The sequence below is a fragment of the Diuraphis noxia genome, unplaced genomic scaffold, assembly GCF_037042655.1.
Source record: "Diuraphis noxia isolate RWA-SAM2 unplaced genomic scaffold, SU_Dnox_SAM2 contig0003, whole genome shotgun sequence".
Classification (NCBI taxonomy): Eukaryota; Metazoa; Arthropoda; class Insecta; order Hemiptera; family Aphididae; genus Diuraphis; species Diuraphis noxia.
The window spans coordinates 35,175,445-35,202,811 of NW_028301713.1; the positions used below are offsets into that span (position 1 = coordinate 35,175,445).

At 27.4% G+C, this 27,367-nt stretch overlaps 2 protein-coding genes across 4 annotated transcripts; one reads left to right on the top strand and one right to left on the bottom strand.

Moving 5' to 3' along the window:
- Positions 1 to 2,487: 2,487 nt before the first annotated feature.
- Positions 2,488 to 9,467, top strand: LOC107170743 (thymidine phosphorylase-like). 2 transcript variants are annotated; one of them, XM_089224287.1, is made up of 7 exons: positions 2,488 to 2,646; positions 6,104 to 6,376; positions 6,534 to 6,692; positions 6,766 to 6,884; positions 8,411 to 8,573; positions 8,649 to 8,870; positions 9,107 to 9,467. In XM_089224287.1, exons 2-7 carry the CDS (start codon positions 6,109 to 6,111, stop codon positions 9,385 to 9,387), a joined length of 1,212 nt encoding a protein of 403 aa, XP_089080413.1. In that variant the 5' UTR covers positions 2,488 to 2,646; positions 6,104 to 6,108; the 3' UTR covers positions 9,388 to 9,467. The 2 variants fall into 2 exon arrangements, with proteins under 2 accessions (XP_089080413.1, XP_015376418.1); XM_015520932.2 differs by lacking the exon at positions 2,488 to 2,646 and adding an exon at positions 3,438 to 3,828.
- Positions 9,468 to 11,130: 1,663 nt separating this feature from the next.
- LOC107170742 (uncharacterized) lies at positions 11,131 to 25,956 on the bottom strand. Of its 2 annotated transcripts, none has more exons than XM_089224285.1 (9): positions 25,861 to 25,956; positions 17,024 to 17,268; positions 14,682 to 14,971; positions 14,140 to 14,352; positions 13,777 to 14,070; positions 13,486 to 13,710; positions 13,069 to 13,398; positions 12,789 to 12,992; positions 11,131 to 12,653 (listed from the first exon to the last, which is right to left on the bottom strand). In XM_089224285.1, the coding sequence occupies exons 2-9, from the start codon at positions 17,244 to 17,246 to the stop codon at positions 12,459 to 12,461; spliced, it is 1,974 nt and encodes a 657-aa protein (XP_089080411.1). In that variant the 5' UTR covers positions 17,247 to 17,268; positions 25,861 to 25,956; the 3' UTR covers positions 11,131 to 12,458. The 2 variants fall into 2 exon arrangements, with proteins under 2 accessions (XP_089080411.1, XP_089080412.1); XM_089224286.1 differs by lacking the exon at positions 25,861 to 25,956 and adding an exon at positions 19,728 to 19,998.
- Between the last annotated feature and the right edge of the window lie 1,411 nt (positions 25,957 to 27,367).

Consider the following 27,367-nt stretch of genomic DNA (forward strand, 5'->3'; position numbering starts at 1 on the left):
TAAAAATTGCTCATTTACACGAAAAGGTTCTCAATACCTAGGTACCTTAGATCTGTACAACAGTATAGGTATATTATCATTGTCACAACCAGTGGGGGGGAGACACTGAACCATATAGGTACTTAACGTATTTAGCCCCTGCTAATTAAAATCCAAATCCTTGCATACAAAATGAATGTCATGAGTTGAATACGTAAAATAATTGATACCTAATTATAATATTACATTAGTACATTACATAATATGCATAAATATACTAATTCCGTGTGGTTTTCGTACAATATGTCAATTGCTGTATATTAGACTATACCAGTTGGCACTTTGGCAGTTACCTACATATAATAATATTATATGTACCCATGTCCTGTATCGTATGATGACTATGATGTGTTGTTGCCGGTGGTATGACTATTGTTGGAATATTATTGTAATATATAAATATAATGTTTCCGCGTCATTATGACATATTGAGTGTATAATATGTAAACAGTGCGTTTAAAAGCTATAGCATGTGCGGTAAAACGGTTTTCTTTCCACATCACGCAGATAGGTACGCACATCCCACAAGAATTGTAGCTTGTAACGTGGGCACTCCGTTCAAAATGCTGCTCCTTAGAAATCTGGAACTTTCCTGCAGATGGGCCATTGTTGACGAATAACTATATCGCCTGGCCAGGTGACAACAATTTTTTTTTTCAAGTTTATTAAGGCTTCAACAACATAGGTTTTTAGCCTACTTTAATCAAAATTTATACAAGAAAAAGAAAGGAAAATATATATATGTGTACATTAAATTTTGGAATACATTTTACTACATCATTATAGTTATTATTTACAATGGGTATTTAGTGTTTATATTATGGAAAAATGTACTGATTGCAGCTGTGTTTTTGTCTTTGAAGGCTTGATAGAGAGTGATGCCGGATTTTGGAGTATCTTGCGTGCTTCAGTGTATTTGGGGCAGGTGATTACGATATGTTCAATTGATAGAGTTACGTTGCAAATATCACATTTGGGTGCTGGTTCTTTATTGATGAGATGTACATGGGTTGACAAAAATTATATACATTTAAGCATACATTAAATAACCTGTGATTACCAAGTATAGTAGTATACCTAATCAGAAATCAATATTATTAAAAATTTCAAATATAATATTTATACAAATAAATCTTGTTATAATATTAAAGTGAAGTCTGCTTGTTGTAATCGTATCAATTCAATTTTATAATTTATGGTCTTATGGATTATGCATTTTATGCTTATAAATTAACATAAAACATTAAATATTACAAGGTATGGAATGTCGATAATAATTATTGTCATGTATGGTATTTTCACTTCGTCGTACCTGCTCGTACTTTCTTTTACATAAAAATATTTAAAAAGCCGCCGTTTGAGATATTCAATGACAACCGAACACTTGAAATCTTTCATGTTGTGATGACGATTGAAAAATAAAATCTTTATAGTTTAGATCAGTATTTCTTAACCTTTGTTCCGCAGAACCCTAGGATTCCTTGAAAGTTTAAAATCGCAAGAGATAGAGAAACCGCAGGCAGCCGGTACTCTATAGATAATTTTCAAAGGGGTTCCGCATGAAAAAAATATTATTATTTGGTGTTCCGTGATATCAAAAAGGTTGAGAAACACTGGTTTAGATAATGATATGATTATTTAGTGAAAATTCCAAATTATTTTCTTAATTAATCTTGTAAGTTACAGCCTTACGGGTAATTAAAATAAATAATTATTAAAGTATACTGTATGAGATTTCAATATTTGCATGTATGCTTTTTACATATATATATATACATATTACATATATGTAAAATGAAATATTAAAATGAACATATATTTCAGTTTTTTTTTAATTTTATAAGTTATTTGATCAAGGTATACACTTTTTTCAAGTTAATGTCTGTTAACTGTCTGTTAACCGAATCAGCTTATTGGGCTGACAAATTAATATGTTTTCCACACCACTCGGCCCTTGGCTGGTAGTTCTATGTTTTATCAGTTATGACTAACAAACCACCAAGTTAAAGTTATTTACACCACCTGACAACGAAAATAACAAAATCAGGAGAAAACGTTTTAATTTAAATCAACTTAAAATAATAATAAAATAAAATAAATAATAACTGGTTTAAATGTAATATTAACTCTATAGTTAATTAAAAGTTGATTTTTAGCTTTCCACAAGTAAATAAATGATGCTTCGGCCAACTTATATAAATACGATACAGCTATGCTGCAGCTGACTACGTATACATGTCGCGGACGACTTGACAATTCCACAGATGACTATATTATGATGTTGTGGCCAACTTAACGATACCAATTTTTTATATACATTTTTATACTAATTTCTATATTAATTATATATTTTAATGTACGTATAGTGTTATCAATTTATCATTATATATTAATGTTAAAAACAAAATGTGTACCTATATAATAATTATATTATATGCCTCTTTAGTTCTTTACATTAATAATTTATTAAAAATTGTACGATAAAACGACAATAATTAATATAAAACTAGTGAGTGTTTACCAGTAAATAATAATACACAGACACAGTCCACCACAGCGTACCTACATGATGATTTTTAGAGTGACCAATTGGCTAAAAATTTGATCGTAAGCAATCCATTTTTCTGTAATTTGTTTCCTTATGTTAATCGTCTAATAACAATTACAAGAGTGTGTAATAATTTATAACTAATTTTAATATACATATTATGAGCAACAATTTTTAAATTTTTTTTTCGGTTAATATTTTTAATATTTTATAATTTAAAAACATAAAATTGATGGTGTTTTATTATAATAAAAATAGTTAGACTTAGATCCCCCCCCCCAAAAAAAAAAAAAGTGATGCTATACATTTGAACTTGAGGGTGCTAAAGACCCTTTTGTATTCCTCAGCCCTAATTGTGCCAATGTACATCGGCTGCAGTCTGTACATTATTATATAATGTTAACTTTATCTACACTAAAAATCTTAGCTATAGGTATTACAAACACACATAATATAAGGCACGTGTAGTATTAATGTTTAAAACAAATGTACTACATTTTAAAAACTATTTAATCCGAACTTTGATCTTTCAATTCGAATGGAACAAAGTAATAAACCGCTGTAAAATTATTATTGTAGTTTTATTGCGAGAACAAAACGCACTTCTAGGTACCTATTATTTTTGTAGATAGGTAACATTTTACACCTATATTTGGTATATAAAACTCATTACAAACGCGTAGCCCTATGAATACTAATTATCTCTCATCATAATCAATTTGATAAATAATTAAAAGAACATGTTATGGGTATACATCGGTCTATACCGATATAGATAAGACACTATACTGCAGTTATAACATTTTATAAAAATGTATGACTACGGTTGGTCGTAGTATATAGGTAGTGTCATGCGAAACATGTTCGTGCCTATACCTTACATCATAATATAATAATATAATATTATTATCATAAATCGAATAAAATATTATCGACTCGAACCAATAGTGACCGAGTTCAATACAAACGCGTACCTACTACTTACCTAAAGTTTATTATTTAGTATATAATATAGTTTTAATAGTGCATAATATTAGTATCTGCTGCATACATTGTGCGGGATGAACTGCATATAAACGTAACTATATCGATCGACTGATGTTCATAATATTATAATTATTGTACGATGAGTATCATATCCATAATAAAAAAAAAATGTCAAAAAAACGAATTGACCAACGATGAGATCAAATTTTTCGTAAAATGTACAGTGGACGGATGCATAGACCAATGTCAAATCGGTAAGAGCGGTTATACAATATTAGGTAGGGAAAATATTATATTGTGTAGGTGTACAAGCTGATTATTATATCGAAGAATACCCGTTATTTAAAAATTTAAGGTACCTATTTGAAAATATTTTTTTTTACATAATTTTTAGTTTGTTACAAACAAAAACATTTTTGAAAAAAAGTTATTTTCTTTTACTTTTTATTGTTAATATCTTTTAATAGTTTTTTCTTTTTTTTTTTGAATTACAATATATATATATTTTTTATATTCCAAAACAAAAAACATTATTTGGAGATCTGACTCATCGAAACATCTTTTAAGTATAATAATATAAGCTTTGTAGGTATTTTTCAGCTTTTTCTTACTTTGATTTGCTCTTAGTAAAGAATCTTTTACATCATCGTTGTTATATAAGGAAATTGAATTTACCATACCGCATTATTATTTTTACTAATACTAGTAGTGGTGTAGACAAGAAATTTCATTGGAATGGGGGATATGCACATTCATTATTTCTAAGATAAACTGTAGTCTGTAGAGTAGTACCCCCCTCACCACTCATCCCATAATAACGACCTGATTTTAATACAATAAAAATGAATTTTAAATTTTTTTTACAATATATAATGTATATTTTCCTTGTCTTCTGTGACATAATATTTTTAGAAACTCTTCAGGTGTAATAAGTACTTTTCGGTGGATCGATAATAATAATGTTAATCCATTTAGTCAAGTCTGAAAAGTAAATACACAAATACATTTATATTTAAGGACGAAATATAAATGTCTGTTTATACTCCAGTCGTTGTATTTCTTAATTATGTTTTCAGTCTTTTAAGACACGAAAATGTTCTTTAGGGTGTTGTTGACGTGGACACTGGTTGAGTATACATTATATCTTAAGAAGTAAATAAATAGGTACCTACTTGGAGTTATTGAGGGAGCATAAATTCTGGGTATTATGCTTATTTGTAAAATTCAGTTTGTGTGTATTTATGACTATAAACTTAAATTGTGTGTCACGTTTTTCTTGTCTAATTTGGCACTACCAAACATCTAAAGCACTTTTTGTGAAGGCGAATCACCAATATTTTGGTGTTCAAAACGTTGCACTAGAATTTTTGCAAATGTAATTATATTTGATTGTCATAAGACCTTGTCCAGTTACGAAATAAAAAATTTAAATTTAAAAAAAATACCATACAAACTATTAATGGGCTTATGCCAGTGGTGTATTTACGGGGGGGGGGGGTCCATGGGATCCGGACCCCTCCCATTGACTCGTGTCTCGTACATGTTAAATTTTGTGTGTTTACATGATTAAGAAAAACAAATTTTTTTATACGAAACGAGGGATTTTATAAACAATTTTTGAAGTTTCAGTTACTAAAATTTTCAATTAATCTCATAGTTTATGATTAATATTGTGATTTTTTTGTTATCAATTTGATACTGAACATGGTTGATAAATGCCAAGTTCTTGATTAAAGAAAAAAACACTCTGCTGTTATTAAAATTAACTAAATGAAAGTCTAAGATAATAAGTAATAACGATGACGTATGGTTTCTTTTATTTATTTAATATATCTATTCATCGAAACATACCTATTACCCATCAACGTGGATGCAATTGTTGATGAAATGGCGCTAAATCCGGGCGATTAGATTTTGTTTTGTAATCATGTTGTATTACAATAAAATATTATTTAAATTTATTTATAATAAATAGTTAGCAATTCGTTTCATATACGTTCTCGTGGTTTTTTTTTTATAGTACTTTAAATATAAATTTTAAATTGTTGTAATCATGAATAACTAACTAACCAATAAGTATGTTAGCATTTTATTAGTTTAATATTACTAGGGAACAGCTTATATAATTTGTTAGTTAATTATGGTTTTATTATTGTTACAAAGTTGATGATATAAATATATATTATATGAAATAATTAAAAACTCAAAAATGTTAAAATGTCTTATAAAATATTATAGTTACTGACTATAGAGTAATTGGGAAGGGGCGATTTATCTGAATTTTTTGAACCCTACCCACGATAAATTCCTAAATACCCCACTGGCTTATACCATATTACATGAATATTATTTATTCAAATATTATTAGGTACATATGTATAGTATGCAAGAGATAAGTACGATTTTTTATATATCCTGCACAATGATCAGCGTGACTAGGTGGCTATATAAGTATTTTTACCTAGGCATACAATACGACGATATTATGTTATTTCAAAATATTAACTATAGGTGTTTATATTCACGCAGGAGCGATGTTAATGGCCTTGTATTTAAACGATTTGACCAATGCCGAGGTCTGTAACATGACCACGGCTATGGCGAATTCGGGGAAAATACTCAAATTTAGATCGTCGGCAATTGTCGTGGACAAACACAGCACCGGTGGCGTCGGGGATAAAGTTTCGATTCCTCTCGTACCTGCGCTGAGTGCCGTGCAAGAAGATTTCATCATACCGATGGTGTCGGGCAGGGGACTCGAGTTTACCGGTGGCACGTTAGACAAACTCGAGAGTATACCTGGTTAGCGCAATATTTCAATAACGATGAATTGTATATCAATATGTTTAAACAAACCCGTTTACTATACCTAAATAATAATTAATATACACCTGCACGTCATCATTCACGTCACAATAACACCAACAGGCAACAAGTAATAACTACATCGTTATTTTAGGATTTTCCGCGTTTAGTTTCGACGACCAACAACTGTTGGACATAGGTAATAATTTCGGGTGTTTTATCGTTGGCTCGGACGATTTATCGCCTGCTGATTCTGTTCTTTATAAAGCTCGAGATGTCACTGCTACGGTCGATAATGCTGGATTGATTATAGGTAATTTAGTCTCTCACCTAATAGATGTAAAAAATATTCGAATAAGTAACGTTATTTTACATAATTTTATTAGCGTCTATAATATCTAAAAAAGCAGCTGCCGGTATTAAATATTTAATACTTGATTTAAAAGTCGGATCAGCAAGTTTTTTCCGTTCAATCGATGAAGCTAAAACCTTTGGACAACAATTTGTAAGTTATTTTGGTATTTTTACTCATAACTACTTATACGTCAATCGAATATAGCTACTATAAATTATTTTTAGTTTTAAAATTTAGTTTAATAATTTCGTTATATGCAATACTTACTAATTTTAAATTATATAAAAGTGTACTTAAACGTCTAGTAATTATATTTTTAAAAATGTTATATAGGTTTAGTTTGTTCAATTGAAACAATTTTACCATCATTAATTAATTAGGTAGTCTTTTGATCAGTGGTCTATGGCCCATATGAAATTCATTTTTCGTTAAACTAATTATTTTTTTGCATTTTAAAACATAACAGGGTTTCGGAAAATTAAAAATCGTTTCAATCAAAATATGGTCAACTTCTAAATTATTCAACATTAAACTCTGCCCAACCACAAATTCTACTGTTTAAGTTGCATATTATTGTATATGTATATACCAGAAGTATTCAAACTGTGCGTCGCGAGAGTTTGCCAAGGGAGCCACGCGTCAAAGCACCGAAAACCAATATCATACCTAGGTCTTGTATAATTATTATAAATATTATTTGCAATCATTATGGAAATTAAAACGACACACCTTACGATTCGACCATTTGAAGTCTTATTTCTAGTCACTGTTATTATCACCCATATAGCATATTTCCCATATTGTATCCGTGTTTTGTTTTAATTTTTTCATAATAATTTGGGAGCCGTAAAAATATTGTGAACACCCAAAGGAGCCGCGTGCTGAAAAAGTTTGAATACCTCTGGTATATACAGTATACAGTAGTTTACGACTAGAACGAAAAATATTATTTATTTATACTTACAAGTAGGTAGATGACTAAAACTAACTAGCTATATAGCCCTATAGGTACCTATGCACTTATGTTACGTATGCGAACCGCGTTATGTAGCAATTTCAGTTGTCACGCACTCAAAAGTTTCAAGCCATTAAATCGCTGACGTATATTCGTATCAATTTGTCTATATTTTTTATCTTAATACACCACGGTTAACTCTAAAGTACTAAAATTCACACTTTATAAACCAATCATTTTTATAATTTTACACTCATCGTTTATTTATCAAAGGAGTTATTACTACTTATCAGTAGTTAGTACCATCGCATTATTCTTTGAGCAGGAATCTGTTTTCAGATACCTAATTGCATTATTCTATATTTATATCGATCGCTATGTTTGAAATTTATAACTACACAATATAGATATATTACAATAGGCATATTGGATGTGTGGAGAACAAAGGCGACACATATTGAGCTCCCGATCCTGTTTATAGAAATTTAAAAGATCTAATGATATATTATTGTTATTTGAAAGATAAATAAATATTAACATGCATATTATCACCATAGTATTAAATTCATCTTTATCTCATCTACTTGTAAAGGTAGGCACTATACCTATGCTAATTAGGAGAATAATTGTTGACATTATTGCACACCCAAAATATCCCAATTCTATAAACGTCGTACATTTACATTATAATATAACGTACCTAGTTTATGTAATATTTTAGGTTTTAGTGGCTAAACTGATGGGTATTGAATGTAGAGCGTTGATGACTAGAATGTCAGCACCGATTGGTAATTATGTTGGAAATTCTTTGGAAATATTAGAATCCATAAATTGTTTAAAAGGAAAAGGACCAAGTGACTTACAAACTCTCATTGAGCTAATCGGTATTTATATATTTTATTTGATCAATGCTAATAAATTAAATAATTGTTATAATTACACGCTACTAAATTGAATAGGCGGACATCTATTAGAAATGACTCATAAAGTAAGGTCGGTGAATGAAGGTCGTAAGCGGATGGCTCAGTCGTTAAATAATGGAACAGCTTTGGAAAAGTTTAAGCAAATGTTAATCGAATTGAGAGTCGATGAACAGATAGCAGATGAGTTATGCTATGGTAATACAACTTCCGTTTTACCAATGGCTAAATTTGTGATAGAAATCAAGTCTTCTACTTCAGGTAGATACATTGGTGTTTTTTATTATGTATTGGTATATAGGTACGACGAGAGTAACAATTTGTATACAAAATTTGTAGTACAAAAAAATTTTCCAGTTTCATATTATAACATTACTTATTTACCTACTTTATATTATATATTATTTTTTTATTTATTTATTTATTTTTATTAAAGTCGCAACAACTAAGGTTATTGGCATATTGTTCAATGTAAAAATTATATATTATTATTATAGGTTACGTGAATGACATAGATGGTATGACTATTGCTAAAGTTTGTAACAAATTGGGTGCCGGAAGACAATTTTCTAATCAAGCGATCGATCCAGCAGTCGGTGTTCGCTTACTAGTAAAAAAAGGCGATCACGTGGAAATTGATACTGTTTGCATGGTTTTATATCATAATGAGACTGATTTGAATGAATCATATTTAATTTTATTACAACAATCGATTGAACTAATGACTGAAATTGTAGAACCAGAAAATATTGTACTAGGAGTTATTGATTGTAATTAATAGTAGTTCTAAGGATAATTTTAATTTTGAATTCAGTTTAAGATTAAGGCCTAATTATAATATCTAAACGACTATATCAATTTTTACGTTTGATTTAAATTACACGAACTATTAAAAAAATTTTTTTTCTACTCATTAATAATTTGTTATCAATAATATTGTTAAAACATTGAACTATTAACGGACAGATAAAAAAGGCAGATACTTCTAAGTTATGATCATCATATTATGAAAATTAAAAATATAATAATATGGAAATCATAAACTGTAGATATATCACTAATTACATTAATATTTTGTATCAAAAAGGCACTCATAGTTATATAGGTATAGAAGGTATATTTATAGAATACATATTTAAAAAAAGACGAAAATATTTCATTTAAATATCACAGATTTATAAATCGCAAACACAGATAAATTATCTATCTAAAACAAGGAGTACAATTATTATGATATCATGATATCACCACAAACAATTAATGTGATTTTTCCAGAGAAATAAAATCAAATAACTTTTAGTATTAGTTCTGGCTAACCTATATTTTTCAATTGAATTTATTAGGGATAAACGTAGCAGTGTATCAGAGAAAATCAAAACATTATTCTTTTTATTAATATAAATATATTATGTTTAATGAAAAATATCGATTTAGCAAGTTAATTTTCCTTTTGTATTCATAATTTATTTTTTTAAGTAGAAAATATTTACAACCAGCAGTATTATATACACAATAAAAACGAACAAATTTGGAGTCAAAAGAAATAAAATACTTGGTCGCGTGAATGAAGGGAACGTTTAGTGACACTTCTTCAGAAGTTAGTAATTTAATAGTCAAAAATACCTCATAAAAATATATTGATCAGTTTATTTTTTATTTTTTTCAACTTGTATTCAATTTAGTTTATAATATATATGTATTTAAGTATAAAATAGTAATCAAGCAATTTAAAATTTAAAAAATACACTGTAAAATTAAAAAATATATAATATGTTAAATTTATCCCAAAATTTAAAAACAGATATAACATTACTTTCGTACAATAATTATTCAAGTTAAGTTTAAAATTTGACTGTGGGTGAATTGCGACCGACGTGTTGTTCATGACAACGGCCCGATAACATTTTGGCTGTAAGTGAATTTCGACGCGATAGTAATTATTTACCTGATTCCATGTGACCACGTGTGCCTAGTATATGGGGGTATCCATAGTTTAATGTTAGCTACAACCGTACCACTAACAGTTGTGAAAGTTTTCACTCGAAACTAAATGTATATGGTGCTATACACTAGCCATCATGACATGTATAACTTTGTTGATGTGTTACTTGGAGTTCGATGTGAGGTTTATCGTTTGAATAATATGTAAAAGTAAAAACGAATAAAAATAAAAACTTAATAAAAATAATAGAACAATACCAAAAATGACAAAAATATATTTGTGGGAGACGAGTAGACGACTCGGTAGTCAGCTAACCTCATTGTGAAGGTGTCTCCTGCAAGGTAATGCTAATAGGCTGTTAATATGAAGTGGTAATTATTATACAGCTGCATTTTGTACGTCCCTATAAGCACTGCAGGCCACAATTCGTACTTGATTACGAGATTGGGGCGATTGGGCCACAATTCACTACCACCGCAATTACTTAACATGATACCACGGTTACGTTATAAAAATGTTTTATCATATAGCACCCTGGACATTTAGGTATCAATGTTCGATTAGGTAAGTGTTATAATATAAAAAAAAATATATAATGTATTAATTTTATTCATTAGTATAATATAGTCAATAGATTTATATTTTTAACAAAGATGCATATGTAATTTAAATTTATTTAAATATTTAACAGTTGTAAATTTTAGTTATAATTATAAAAACAAAACATAATTATATACCTATGTATTGCATTGTTCGCCCGCGTGGAGGGGACCTTATGGCTTATAATTATATATTATATTATATTTAAAATAATATCACATTTTTCCTATATTTTTCTTAGCGCAATTAATAATAAACACTTATAGATTTTTACTACATAATTATATAACATGTCATTATAGAGGTACATTAATACTATATAGGCACATTTATACAACATTATTTTTTTTTATAGATATTGATCCCCAATTTTTCGACTTTGACTAGTTGATTTTCAAACTTAAAATGTTATTAATATATACTACTTTGCACTATGTACGTGTGCATTGTGCGTGCAGACTTAATTATTATTTCAAATAATGAAATAAATAACAATGTAAACTAATTACGATAAATACGTACCTAATGAATGATTATCTTAAGGGCTCATCAACAATGAGCAGTTAATTAAGTTAATATATACCTAGTAGGAAACATTAGATACCAAAATAATATATTCCCAAATTTCAAAATATTAAATTTGTTTTTATCAATATATATATTATATAATATACCTAATATATAAGATATCTAATTTAAATAGAAAAATTCACTAAAGCAAAACATAAGTGTTATCAAAGTACCCTTTTACAGTGGATTATTTATTCTAGATTATATTTGAAAATTAAATTAGGTAAAAGTTTTTAAATAAAATTTAACTATTGGTGTTAAGTAACAATAATTCAAGATCTGAGCATTTATGTTTGATTGGTCTTATTACCCTACTTAGTATAGTGGAAGTCACAATGTTTTAAAATTTAAAAAAATATTTATATAATTGTAATTCACTAATAAGGTAGCATATAATTAATGTAATCATTGTAATTTATGACCTACCGAAGAAGAATCGAAATTGTGTACGCAAATTTACAAAATTAATAAAACAAAACTTTATACAATTTTCTCGAAATCCGTGATAACCAACTACACATCTCTATAAGTGAACGATAAGTAGGTACACTAATATATTATTTGAATCTTTTGTAAAATATATTTTATAGCATGACGAAAAAAATGTCAAAAGTAAATTAGTCAAGTCTTTTAAAGAGTTAGCCTTTCAATTTAAGAAAAAATATCTGAGCTAAAGAAGCACAGATTAAAAGATGTAAAATCATATACATCGAATAATTCAAAAACTGAAATACCATTTAGATCTGAGTGAGTAGTTGTTCCCTAGGTAATTTAGGTAATCCTAAAAAATTGTCTTTAGCATAAACAGTACTCTTACAAATATGTAATTTAGGACGGTAATCTTGAGCAGTTTGTGCGACAAATATATTAGTTGCTTCTTGTAATTTTCTTGTAGCTTGGGCCGCCTTAGTTTCTTCTTTTTCACAACATAACTGAATTAAAAGAAGAAAAACATCATTATTTTGTTAGGTATCTAGATATTTCTAAAGTCCAATACCTAATTATATATATATGAGCCTTTGTTTTTTATTTTAATTAATAATATAATTTGATTTTATAAATAATACCTTGGTATTAAAAGGATTTGAACATCCCAAAATTTTCTGTACAATATTTCTTTTATTTTTGTGTTTCCTTTTTCGTAGTTCTCGAAGTAAAATTGAGTACTCGCCTCTTAGCTGATTTACGTGTCTTATCCCGTCGTCGTTATAAACACCTAGTTCTTTAGCCATTTGTAGTTGTAACTGAATATCTTTCATTTTCTTCATAATCTAATACATATATAAAGATATATATATATATATATTTCAATTATTCTCAATAACAATAAGGCATTTTATCATTTACCCCTTCAACATCTATAGACGATAAATCCTTAAAATTATTCGATATTAAAAAGCTGCTCTTTAAATCCTTTGGTATTCGCCTGTATCTTAACAGCTCGTACATCTGGTCAATTTGACGTTTTATGTTGAGCAATAAAGTTTCACCAAACCCTTCGCCAATCGCACTGTCCGCACTAACGCTAATAAATATATCATCGGTGTATGTAAATACTGACACTGAAACACCGATAGATTTTTGAGACGGCAGTACAGAGTAAACTGTTTTTAATGGAGATCCTTTGATTATTATTCTTGACCTTGGACCAGATACCCAACTAAATTGTAGGCAAGCCTAAAAAATAATTTATTGGTTTTTAATTTCTATATAGCACATTTGAACATTCATAGAATCTTTATACTTAAAATATTATGCTTATACCAAATTGTCCGTGAGCCCAGATAACAGTGTTCTGGTTCCCGAAGAATGGAGTGGCATTAATAAAGAAACTATTACTGGCAATAAAGCTTGGTCCGATTGATACATATTTTGCATCGCTTTCTTGGTAAACCACAATCTTGGGATGGCGCCTTCAACGCCTATTGGTAAACGAATGAGAACTGGTGACGAGTGGTCAGTATTCCCGGATTGTACAGGGTAAACAATCTATAAAGGAAAAACAAATCAACTTTAAATAGCAATAGTTAAGTTTAATGGTAAATATTGCAATACATTCATGTTGTCCAATTTTTGCTGTCCAATAACTTTCATCATAACATGCAACGATCCAGCAATTGCAGACAAAACCACATCACTGTTTGGAGTTTTAGTCACTTGATTAATTCGGTTTACTTTGGATAAAGCCCCTTGAAAACAAGACCAACTTATGTTATAGTTTAACGATAGGGGATCCGGAGTCACTATATTGTCATCATTGATTGGGGTAATCATTTTCCATAATATTTCTGCAGGTCCAGTCATCACAGTTCTCGCTACGCTTGTCAAATATCGCATTTTTGTTGGATTCTGAAATGTAATTGTCTATATTTTAATCTCTACTTTCAAATTACTGAAGTAGAAATATTAAGTTTTTACTTCTGAAGTATGGTAGTATGGTTTTGTATCTGACAAACAAGTGCATAATAATTTAGCCAAAGATATCCAATCTGCTAGACATCGGTGAGCAAGAAATACAACCACTGCATCACGCTTTCCCGGCATTACTTCATCATGTTGAGATAACAAATGCAATTCCCAAGGAGGTTTGTCTATTGATAAACCCCCGGAAACTAGTTGCCCAATATATCTCTATAAATTTAATAAAAATTCAACTATCAATAAATTATATACATATTGAAAATTTTTTTAATCATAAAAAGAAACATCGTTGTTCAAAAAATATTTAATATTTAGCATTTTTTGAATTCGAAAAATTAATCATAGTCAATGGTAAATTATAAATAATATAATGAGAAAACTACAAAAACCGAGCACTGCAGCGAAAAAGATAAATTACGCGTAAGTGATCGTCAATAAGTATAATCGGAGGTAGGTATAAGTGTACATTTTAATATCAAATTATAAATTAATATTAAATATGATAGATAATATCAGTTAAATATTAAGTTATGTATTACCTGAAGTTCGTGTTTTTCCATTGTGTTTTCACACGATTTGAATACATGTTGGTTAATATCAAATGAATTACGATCAGACATCCAACAATGCGAATTCCCAAATAGATTTGTCAACACCACCGGTTTTTCAGTTAATCGTGGACATTGTGGTAATACTTTGTTAACGACAAGCTGTTGTAAAAACTTCAATTCTATTTCATTGTCAAGAATGAAAATTGCGAACACAGTAGAATGACGCCAAGAACCACCCAGCCAACGAATCTCGTCGTTTGTCATTACGTTCCCTATAACTGATGTAATAAGAAATTACGTCATATTTTCAAGTTCATTCCTATACAGCATTAAATTTGTCATAAAAATAATTAATATAAAATTATTAATGACAATTATTCAAAAAAATTCTAAAAATTCAATAGTTTATTGTTCGATAAAATAAGTAAAATATTATTTAATTGTTAAAACTAATTAATTTTAGATAATGAACGGGAGTGGGGGGGGGGGGCAAAAAGTAAAATAGTTTTTGACAAAATAGATTTTATTTTTTTATTAAAATTAATAACAATAGGTGGTTGAAATTTTCACCAATTATTTGAATTATCATTTTCTATACATGGTACAATTTTAAAAATATGTTGGCTAGTTTGAAAATTTAATACGATGTTTCTCAAGTAGTTCATACTAAAACCAAAAAATCTAAAAAAAAGCATAAGCACTGTTTTTTTTTTTATGGACATTTGAAAATTTATACTTGGACGAAATTTAATACTTAAAAGAAGAATAACGATGTTATAGTTATTTTTCTTGTTATGTAAAAATATTATTCGTGTGGAAACTGGAGACTATACGTCATATACCTACACTTTTACGAATAATATTATATTTTATACACGTAAAACTTAAACAAATGCAATTTTTTTAGCAAAACTAAATTTAACCTACCATGTCGTTAGTATAATAAAATAAATTACTTTATAGTAATATAATTAATACATCATAAAATATGCTTAGTAATAAATATAAGCCAACCACCCTTATTCTTTGCTCAGATTCGTTTTTTGTACGAAATGATTAATTATCATTCAATTAAAATTTAACACGTCATATAGGTACATTGACAATAATGACTATTAGCGATTTATTTAATGTCGATGTACATTCAACTGCAACTATTTACTACATACATCAGTGCATGTGGGTTATCTTCTTTCCCCCATTTTAAATTTATTAATTATTTGAATGACATCATACAATTTTAGTTTCATATTCTTTGAAAATTATTAATATAATATTTTTATGTCGAATCATTTAAAAATATTAGTAATTTTATTTAAAGTTTAGTATAATGTAACAATATAATGGTTATCATATATTTTAGTATTTTACTGTCTAATATTATTCATAAAATAATTTTCAGTAGGTACCTACATGGCTATACATACAACGTAAATATCTCCAAAAAAAAAAAAATAATAATAAAAGTAATCTCAGACATAATAGCCAGATTAAATTAATCTACCTGATCAATAATTGATAATTTTTATATCCAAATTAAAAAACAATTAATGAGTTAAAAATTTTTATTATTAGTTAAGTATTTACCTATTCGTGACTTTGTTTCCTAAACGTTGTCCCTCCACACAAAATTGAAAATAGGTTTTATATCCATATTAAAAAACAATTAATGAGTTAAAAACTTTTATTATTAGTTAAGTATTTACCTATTCGTGACTTTGTTTCCTAAACGTTGTCCCTCCACACAAAATTTAAAATAGGCAGATATTGTAATAATTTAATAGGAACTTATAATTTTAAACATTTCAGTTATTGTCAGAAACAATAATTATGTAAATTTTTTTGGAAGAATTGTTTAGAAAAATATCAAATAGAATATAGATACATTTAACATTATCGTACTGAAATAAATTCTATATTTCTATGCTTCATTGCATCACCATACATAAGTAAGTATGCTTTAAAGTTTAAATACATAAACAATAAACTGTTTTTATATCATATAAATGCCACATGTATCTAATTATGTCGATGTTACTAAATTAAGGATTGGAATGACTTTTATAGGTATTACATTTTACGTATTTCCAGTCCATTATTTGTAAAAAGGTGCTCATTACGATTTCGCGTTATTTGTTTAAAATATATATATCATAAAAACGAATATGAAATATTTTTTAAATAAACTAAAATACGTTAAAAGTAAAAAAAAAAATTATATTCTGGTACACATATAGGTGATATTTGATACAATTGACTTGTTCTAAGATTACTGTTGTAATTACAAGTACTTGAGAGCTTAAAATCTATAGCATTGTATAGGTACGTACCTCCTAGACAGACAATTCGGTGAGTAAATGACACAATCCATTTGAACACAAGAGTGACTGGTATGATAAGAAATAACAATACAATTATCGGAAAGCTGATGGCGAAATTTATTGTTTTCATGAAACTTGCATTAATCAGTCTCCATATTTTCGAATACCTTTTAAACGATATTCTTATAGGACTTTTGTTCTGTCTTCTAACCCGCCGTAATTGATAGTACATGTGGGTAGTAAATCAAACTTCCCTGTAAATTTTAATGTAAATGGAAAAATATTAATAATAAATACATAATGAAAAAAAATGAATATGCTTAAATTAATAATTTCGATGTTTTATAGTAATTTATGTCATATCTTGGGAGCATTGAAATAAAGAAATACATTTATATGAGAGATACAAATAAATATAGCTATAAGTCTTAGAATCCCCCTGTATTATTTTAATCGAATTATCACCACAAATAAAATATAAGCTACAAATATAAATGCAATGGCCCCTAAAAACTCACCAAACCTTAAGATCAATAATAATAAAAAAATATTAATGCTCTTATTTGATTTGATAGATAAATTATAAATGGAACTCATCGATTATAACTATATTCAAAATATGTATACAGAGCTATATAGAGATTCGAGTTGTTGAGGTTCTACTGTATAGTGTATAATATTATGTATAGTAAATTATATGACAGATTAAGAGGCCTGCACGTTATCTAATTTTTTGCAAAAAAATTTGTTTTACAGGAAAAACTCTCACGCCTCGTAGAATGATCCGATTGCGATAATAACTTCGATATATTCACTTTTGACTTAGATTTTAAAAATTCTATTTTTAAACTATATAATATTACGATTTTTAATTTGGTCAATTTTCATAAACTTTTGTTATTTTTACAATGTTTGTTTTAAGATACGATTATACGAAATTAAAAATAAATGTTTGATGCACCCTGTAGAAAGTTATTGTGTTTCTATCGAAAGATAAATTAATGAAATTAGAGAATCAGACTACTCTACAAAGCGTGTGATTTTTCCATATAAAGCTTCAAATCTTTATATACATATTTTTTTATGAAATAATAGATTATATTATTATATTAACGTATCTTTTGTAATGTTTCAAACATTATTTAATTATAATACCTAACTGAACTTTCTACTTCAGTTAAATTCACAAATGATCTCCATCCTTTATGTCACGTATAAAAGTTAAAAGCTCGTTTTAAATGTCATCAAAAATTCATAATTATCTAGGATTATTCTTAGAGAATATTTGACGAATAAGTTAATAGTTTAATACACGTACAACATGATATTATACTAAAATACAACTTACGAGATGATCTCTATAATGAATAGAAACTGTACACATGTAATCATATTTTAATATACCAGATACTAATATAAAATTAATATTACTAGTGACAACACGAGACAATTATTAACTAAATCTTTACGCGCGCATATTATTTGTATAATATTTTTTTTTTAAAGATAATTTTTTTTGAATTGAATAGATATTCTATGTACCTACCTACTTATTTAATATAATATAGGTATAGAATCGATTGTGAAATGTTGTTAATATTTTTTCACTTATACAATAAGTATAGACAGCCGACAGGCATACTGAACATAAACTTCATAGTTCATACTATAAGAAGCCCTTCGTGAGGTGAAAAGTTGACGTTTTCCGGTAGGAAGGTAGGTATAGCTTTCAATATCCACAATAGTCTATAGTATATAATATTGGAAATTATGGTAGGTATTTTACGTTAGTATAATAATGATAAGGACATAATGTATATTATTTATCATAACAATAATAACAATATATACATTGCTACAGTGTAAAAATTGGTAGGTATACACACGCAATAGTAGGTGTATGAATCAAATATATAGGTATAATTATATTTAATTATAATACACTTTTATAATAATATTAAATTCTACTCATTATAGGTACCGAAAAATTAAATGTGCAATTCGAAATTCTTTAGCACCTAAACTTATTATAATATGGATTAGTGTTATTTTTTAATGATTATATAGATATTTACTAATTAGTTATTAATATTATAATTTATAATAATTATGTTAAAAGATAAATTATTTTAAATAGTGATAGGTAAAGCAAACTTCAATACCGTTTACAAAATAAATGTTGTAACTAAATGCTGTTTGAAAATGTACTGTGACCTATAGGCCTGTAACATATAACATGTAAGTATTAACAAATAATCTATTTTTTAAAAATTAAAAATTTGAATAATTAAATCATTTAAAGTTTAGATAAGAAGAATATTATTATTTATCGCGATGTACATCATTCCTCTGCAGTTACATCAAACTTTCCTAATATTTAAATAATTATAAATTCAATATTCTCAACAAAAAAATCAAAAAATAAATTTGTTTTAAAATTATGAAATTAAACATAATAAATTAGGCTACCTTTAAAAAACAAAAAAACTATTGTTTATTTAGTAAAACCATGTAGGTATACATGTTATTCATTATACAACGTTACTAGACAATTATATAGTTTAGTAAAATAAGTTTACAAAATGTGCAATTGTTTTTGTAAGTAGGTTTACAGTATACCTATTAAATATGTACTAATTATAAATAATATATACAAAATGTATACATTTCTATTTTTAAATGAAAATAAATAAATAATAATAATAAAAGAAACCTGATAATATAATATAATAAGAGTGTCCGTCGGTGTAACAAATCACAACCTGTGTCCGTGTATTGTACTGTTATTGATGTCCATTCATTATTTTAATTCATTTTAGATACAATTTAATACACTATACAACAAATTAACTTTGCATAAATAATAATTAATATTGTAGGTAAACTGAATTATATTCATAATTAGATAAATATTAATAATGATAACATTTAAGGCAAAATGGTTTTTATTAAGTTCTACCACGATCGGTGTGTTAGTTGAACAACAACATTTTCGACTAAAACAATACATTTACACTGTAAATTTTACAGCATATGATAAACTAATTACTTAGACAAAAAATGTTTTATCTAATAACCGTGCTGATTGCTAGGTGTTACGAATTAGTAATAATAAATTTAAATAATTTAATTTGCCTGCATAATATACAATGTCATGGTGTATTGCTGTGTACTTGTGTATAATTAATATGATGTTAATTTTATGTTTTATTGATTTAGATTTTAAACGTTGGTCGAAATATTAGATTAAAAACATGTTTGCATTTCATGTTATTATGTTTTCATTTGTATACCGCGATAATAGCATTTACATACTACACATATAAATAGTTCAATAGTAACATTTACTGAAGTTTATTGAATATAAAAACTTTGTGATGCCTGCGATTTTATTACCCAATAAGAAACCCATGATATTATACATTATAGTAAACAAACTTAAAGTTTTTCGATTGAAATAATAAAATTATGGTATAATATTTATATTGTTATGGCGTGCCCGAACATAATATATGTATAGGTAGGTACTGTTAAAACCTATAAAAAATATTTCATCAAGCTGTTACTAAAATTGCTTTTATTCGATTTGGTCGATAAATTCACTCGTATCATTCATCGTCATATTATAACGAATTTCATTGTTCTCAAATCTGCTGCAGTTTTATTACCCGCACATAATCGCAGATTATAATTTATGTTTCGGTATGTGTATTATCAAAAAATTATAATATTGTTACAATTAGTGTATACCAATAGTTTGAAAAATTAAGGAAATCACAAACGATCGACACGAAATTTTTGTTCCGTGTACTGCAAACATTTCAACTACATGTGCCTATATACATAATAATTATAATAATCTTTTAAGTAAGTATCACAAATGCACAATATAAATTTACTAAACATAATAACAATAATAATATTTAGGTATCTATGTAAATGCGATGTTACAATAATATAATAATCGTCAAAATATCGTGCCGTGGTTATGGACTGGGTGATATACACGCAGATACTGCGTGACCTATAAAATATATGCTGCAGAAGGGGGTGGATTTTTCGCGGAACGGCGTTCAAGGCAACAACAGCAGCCGGTCGCTCTTCCCGCATTCCCGCGAGCTATTTCATAATAATATTTTTTTAATGCGCAAGGGACAATAATGCTGTAAGTTTGGTGACTGTGTTACTATGAATATCAGAATACCTAATACTCTTTATACGTATTAAAAAAAAAAAAAACATTAAAAAAATGTCTACCATCGCTGCACATATTCTATTGTTATTTGTTTTATGAATTACATACGTCGTAACCCAAGTACCTACATCATATTAAATTACTATTTATAAAATATTATTATTTTATTATACTGTGAATGCGTATAAATTAAAACAAGTTAACTACTAGGCACGTTATATAATTCTACACGTATTCAGATAGTTCCATATTTTAAAACATTTAAAATAATTATTTTTGTTATATCATATAATACGTCATTACGCGCACTTGCCACCTCGGGGGCCTGAACATACACAAGTATAATATGTACCTAATTGCCATGTATAATAATATTATGCAATACAAATATAATATATATTTTTAAGGTGGAACATCGTTATAACATTTTCGTATAATTAATGTTACATTGTTACCTCCTTCCAGAAGCCATGGCGAATAGTTAATTAAATGTTTTAATGCGGGGTGATAGATTTCTAAGAACAACTATTTGGTGCTTGTATAATATTATTCATAATTAAGCAGTAAATAATTTTCACAGAGGCTCCATATACGTGAAGTGTGTTAAACTGTTAAATGCATATTTGCACACCAAATGATGGAGTATTTAAATTGGTATTTCGACTTTTGATCGAGATGCTCACGGAAAAAACGAGAGCACGAGATAAAATATTGTGTTCAAAAAAACTTAAATATGGTCATATTAAAATAAATAAATGTGGGTCATGTTTGTGTGTGTTTAATACAGTATACCATTGGGTGTGGAATGGGTAAATATTTTTATTTATTTTTTAAGTACGGAAATTTACCATAGCACAATGATTGATGTACGTAATATCAGGTATATATAGGTACAACTGCAGCAGTACAAACAGTTAATTCGTACACATTTCGGTATTCACTATTCGGTGTACGAATAAAACGTGGGATTCTCGATACCATGAATACGATGCAATCATCGATACGTGAAATTATACCTATATAATATGTATTATAATATACTTTGGTATGTTGTACTGCAAATATTATTTTTCGATAAAGCGTGGAGTATTTTTCATACACATCGCCAATACCGATAGCGTGTAATAGAGTAATTCGATAATCAAATGCGCGTATTGTGTCGCAAATTGAAATGTATAGTTCTCTCGATATATATATATATTTTTTTTTTGGTTTTTATTGATTAAACAAACATATTATCTATGGCCTACAACGCAAACCTGAACACTCTCACAAATTACCGAAAAACAAAACAAATTTATAAAGTTTAAAAATTTATATAATTGTAACTTTATTTTATAACATTTGCATATTAGTGAAGACACTGAAGACAGATAAGATTTAATAATAATTTAAATAAAACATGTGTTAAACCTGAAGGGTAGCAATAATATAGTAGTATAGCATAGCGCATAATACCTACATTAAATAAAGCTTTTTCCGAGAAAAAGAAAGGTATGTATTATTAATCTTAATTATAAAATACCCACGAGTGTAACATACACTTGTACAGCTAGGGTGACTGGTGAATCAAATAATTTATGATTTCTTTTTAAAATGTTTATTCGTTTAAGTAAAAATTGAAATGAGTAGTTTATAATTCGTCATTAAACTTTATTTACTATACATACAATTTAAGATGCATGTAATATTTAGTCTATAGTATACTTTTACACTCGGTAAATGTTTGATTTGAATATGATAACATTTTTTATTTATTTTTTTATTTTATATGAAATCTACAATCTATACCACTTGGCACAATAAGCAAATGTGAAACAGATTTTATATACAAATTATTTAAATAAAAATACATCGTATTCTTAATAACATTTATATATAGTGTGACTTTTTTGAGGAAAGCAGCCACCCATTAGTAACACTTTCATTTGCAAAAATATGATAACATGAAGAAAAAAAACGTAAACTGCCTTAAAATGTACAGTTAAAAAAGTGTACTGGGTTTTTTTTTTTTAGAATAGCAACTTTACTTTGTGCCAACGCAAGAGTTATTAAATGACAGTTATTAAAAGTTATTAAAATAACAGTTATTAAAACGACAGTTATTAAATGGCATAACATTTTAAATATTCGAAAATGTATTGTTTAATTAGTACATATTCTATTGTTTCCAAAAATCAGAATTTGAATAAATTAACTTTATTTAAGGAAAAAGTAGGGGTTAACATGTTTGGTGAATTACCATGTATATATGAAGGACTTTTATTGTGATAATTAAAGATTAATAAATCAAACGAAAACTATTCCAATGAGTAAAACTGATTTTAAAACAAATATTTAAAATGTGTGAACTTATTATTCGCCGCTCATACGATAAACATGTACATATATATGGAAGGGAAGGAGAATCGTATAATAGATTAGGTACCAGTGAGAGGCAATGCTGAAACGAGATCAATATTACTGGGCCAGACTGCTGTGCATGACCCACAAAGGCTGTATATCGCTGCAGCGAGTTAATTAATACATAGCTTTTCCTATAATGGATGTTTTATGTTTTATTTTTTTTTTTATCCTGATTTAAAATAAATAAATAACTGTAACACTGTTATGTAATGTATACAAAAGTACTGTATACAATATATGCAGTACTTTATATATATATAATATATTTATTTGGGTAAATATTTTATGTTTATTTATATAATAATATTATCACAGAACGCGGTCGGCACAGATTTAAAAAGCTTTTTCCTGTATGTTGCGTATATTATTGTATCGTAAATAAATACAAATTAAATCATATCGATGTTATCTCTTTCGAGTTTGTACATTTAAATTATACTCGTATAATACATGTATATATATATATATACTCATATTTGGTATAAAAATATTGGTATTGTAGAAAATGTACTCGAAACCCTTAGGTAACTATAAAGTATTAATTATGTTTATTTAGTAATGCACACACTTATTAGGTATCCAATAATATGTGTGTGTGTTAATGCATATTATTGTAATGTTGTAAATGTGTATATTTATTACATAAAATAATATTACGTACTTATTTGAACATGTTTAATGACAATAATTATACTAATGAACCCAAACTCCGTTAAACGGGTATGAAATAATTTATTAAAATATATATACAACATACATTATCATTTTAAGTTACATTAAGTCTGATCGATTTAATAACGTAAATATTATATGGATATACTGATATACATAACATTACACGCATAAATTATATATTATCGTCATATTTTATCAAAATTAATAACCATACAAATATAAAATTACTAAAGGGTGGATAGTAATTTTATTATAGTAGTTATAAATTTATTTGTGTTTTTATAAATATATAATAATATAATATATAGTTGTACACAGAAAGTAGAAACACGTAGATAAAGGGTTTATCAAAAGTACATAAATATATTATTTGGGTACAGTGGTACACGCAAATACATTACAGTAAAATAAATAGGTAAGTATGCGTATATTTCAACAAGAAGCCAATTAAATTCCGATTCTCAATAATTATATCTAATAATAACTTTCTACGCGTGCGATGATCTGACCTTTAACAAATTAATCTAACATCCAAACACAGGTGTAGATAATATATATCAAAATATATCACATGATAAATCATCCCCTCGTTATGTTAATTGTATATTTTGTGTATGTATATTATTACTCGTATATAATTTAAATTTCATCATTGTCAAGAAATTTTAATGAAAAAATAAGCACTTATTCCTTTTATAAGTGTAGAGGATAGTTTTTGACTTTTTACGATATAGGTATAAGGAGTTATAATACCTATATCAATAAATTATGATGTATGTGTGTGCGTGTGCTTTTAACAATTATTTCATATTATATTATGATGAAGACGTAAGTTTATTAAATTAGATTTGGTATTGCCGTATACTTAGCTGTTGCTATACGAACATAACAGCTAGTATAAGATTACGAGTTCGAGAGACGCTTAAAGCTCGAGCATTATTATGGATGGTAAATATAAATAATATAATAATACACTCATAAATAGGTTTATGCTTTATATATTAAGTACTCTAAATGTTAGTACCTACTCTTTAAAATACACAAGTCAATAGTCTAACCTTTTGTGGGCAACGCGGTTATTATACTGTACTCGCACACATGTAAATATTAAATATGTACCTATATGATGTTATGGATATCTGGAAGATATATGCTAATATGACATATATTAAAATGCAATTTCACTATTTCAGTGTAAAATTATTAAATCCTCCAGATAATCCATATTTTAAAATATAAAAAATATAAAAAATACAAATATAAAAAAATATCGAAAAAATCGTGTAGTTTTCCCGCGTGTAATATCATCGACTCATCGTGAGTTCCTATAATCATATTATGTAAATATATATATATTATATTATATATAGGTATATAGGTACCTATACGAAATCGTAATAAAAATTGTATGTATATATATATATATATGTATATAGTCTGCACTATATTATATACATACTATACATATAATATATTAATAGGGTAGCGTATAATATTATATGTATTATATATGTGCATAAGTATACGAGTGATTTTACAGCAGAAAATGGAAAACCTAACGTGATTTTACCTGCATGTGTGTGCGGCGGACGTAGCAGACAGCGCAGTTGAACTTTCGCGGTGGCCGACAACCGAACCCGTACTGCTGCCGCGGCGCGTCTGAACTTTAATTATGGCCACGCAACGCGCACAGCGTGTACCAAAACGCGGCGGCAAAACAAACAACGAAAAATCAGTTTGGGTCATCTTCAAACTCGAAGTGCTGTCACTGCAGGATGGTTCTCCCCCCATAACGATCCATCAAGTTTCCTTGATGTATAATATATAAATAATAAATTTCAGACACACTAACGCTTATATTATACAACATAATATGCTATTATTCCATTACGTAGTGTGTACAGATTGTAATAGAATAATCGAAATTAAAATAATAATAAAATATAAGGTATAGTCATTATGATCCTCCGTGACATCACATACTATATATTTTAATATTTATCATTTATCATTTATCATTTTTTTTTTTTTTTTTTTTGGGAACTTACATAATAAAATTTGTGTTCTCAATTATTTATAACTCTCTATCACTAACACAAGTTATTAGCTTAAAAGGATAGATAATCATGTAAACTAACTCAATGTTTAGTATTCTATGATGTAATTTATGATGGTTTTGAAAAATATATAATATTATTATATCATGGTTTTTTTTAATGATTATTTCTGACTGCACAAAGTATTCCTATTCTTGGATTGTAGTAGGTCCGTTGAACTATGCCGGGTGCTGGTGTATTGCTGTTTACGTTCTGCTGTATACTGTATACTACCTACATTTTTTACTTTCATAAGACTGCATATATACTCAGAACCGATATGTAAAAACAATCCGAACTCTATACCCTTGATATACCAAATATCATTTTATATTAATGCGCTGTCTTATTATAAATAATAATTTTAAATATATAAGTAATAATACATACTATAAGTAATATGTACTTGTAATAGGTAATTTTTAATAATAATTGCTTATAAAAATAAAAACAATCAATTGACTAGGTAAGTTCTTTTTAATTCTTGTGTTAAACTTTTACATTAAATAATAGTCTAATAACGAATGATATTAACAATTTTTAATTTTATAACTTTTTTTTAAACCAGGTATAGAGCATATAGGTATTCTTAAATTTTCAATAATATAATAATAAAATATATATACCCTCAAAGTCGAGAAACAAAGATAATTGTTGTAACCAATTAGAACAGAGAGCAAGATAAAACCATAGAACATTAACGTTCTATGGTAAATAAAACTAAAGCACCATACCTAATTAATGTTCAAAATTATTGTAAAACATTTTTTTGTTTTTAATTTTAGCCTTTAGGTTTACGCAATTATTATTATTATTATTTTTATTGGTTAAGCATCAACTACATAGGTTATTAGCTTTAACAAAAGTATTACATTTTTGCATTATTACATGTTATTGCACAGTTCAATTTTTTTTAAATATAAAATTATGTTTTAATTGTTAGAAAATAGACCAATTGCTTCGTAAAAGTTGTCAGGGATG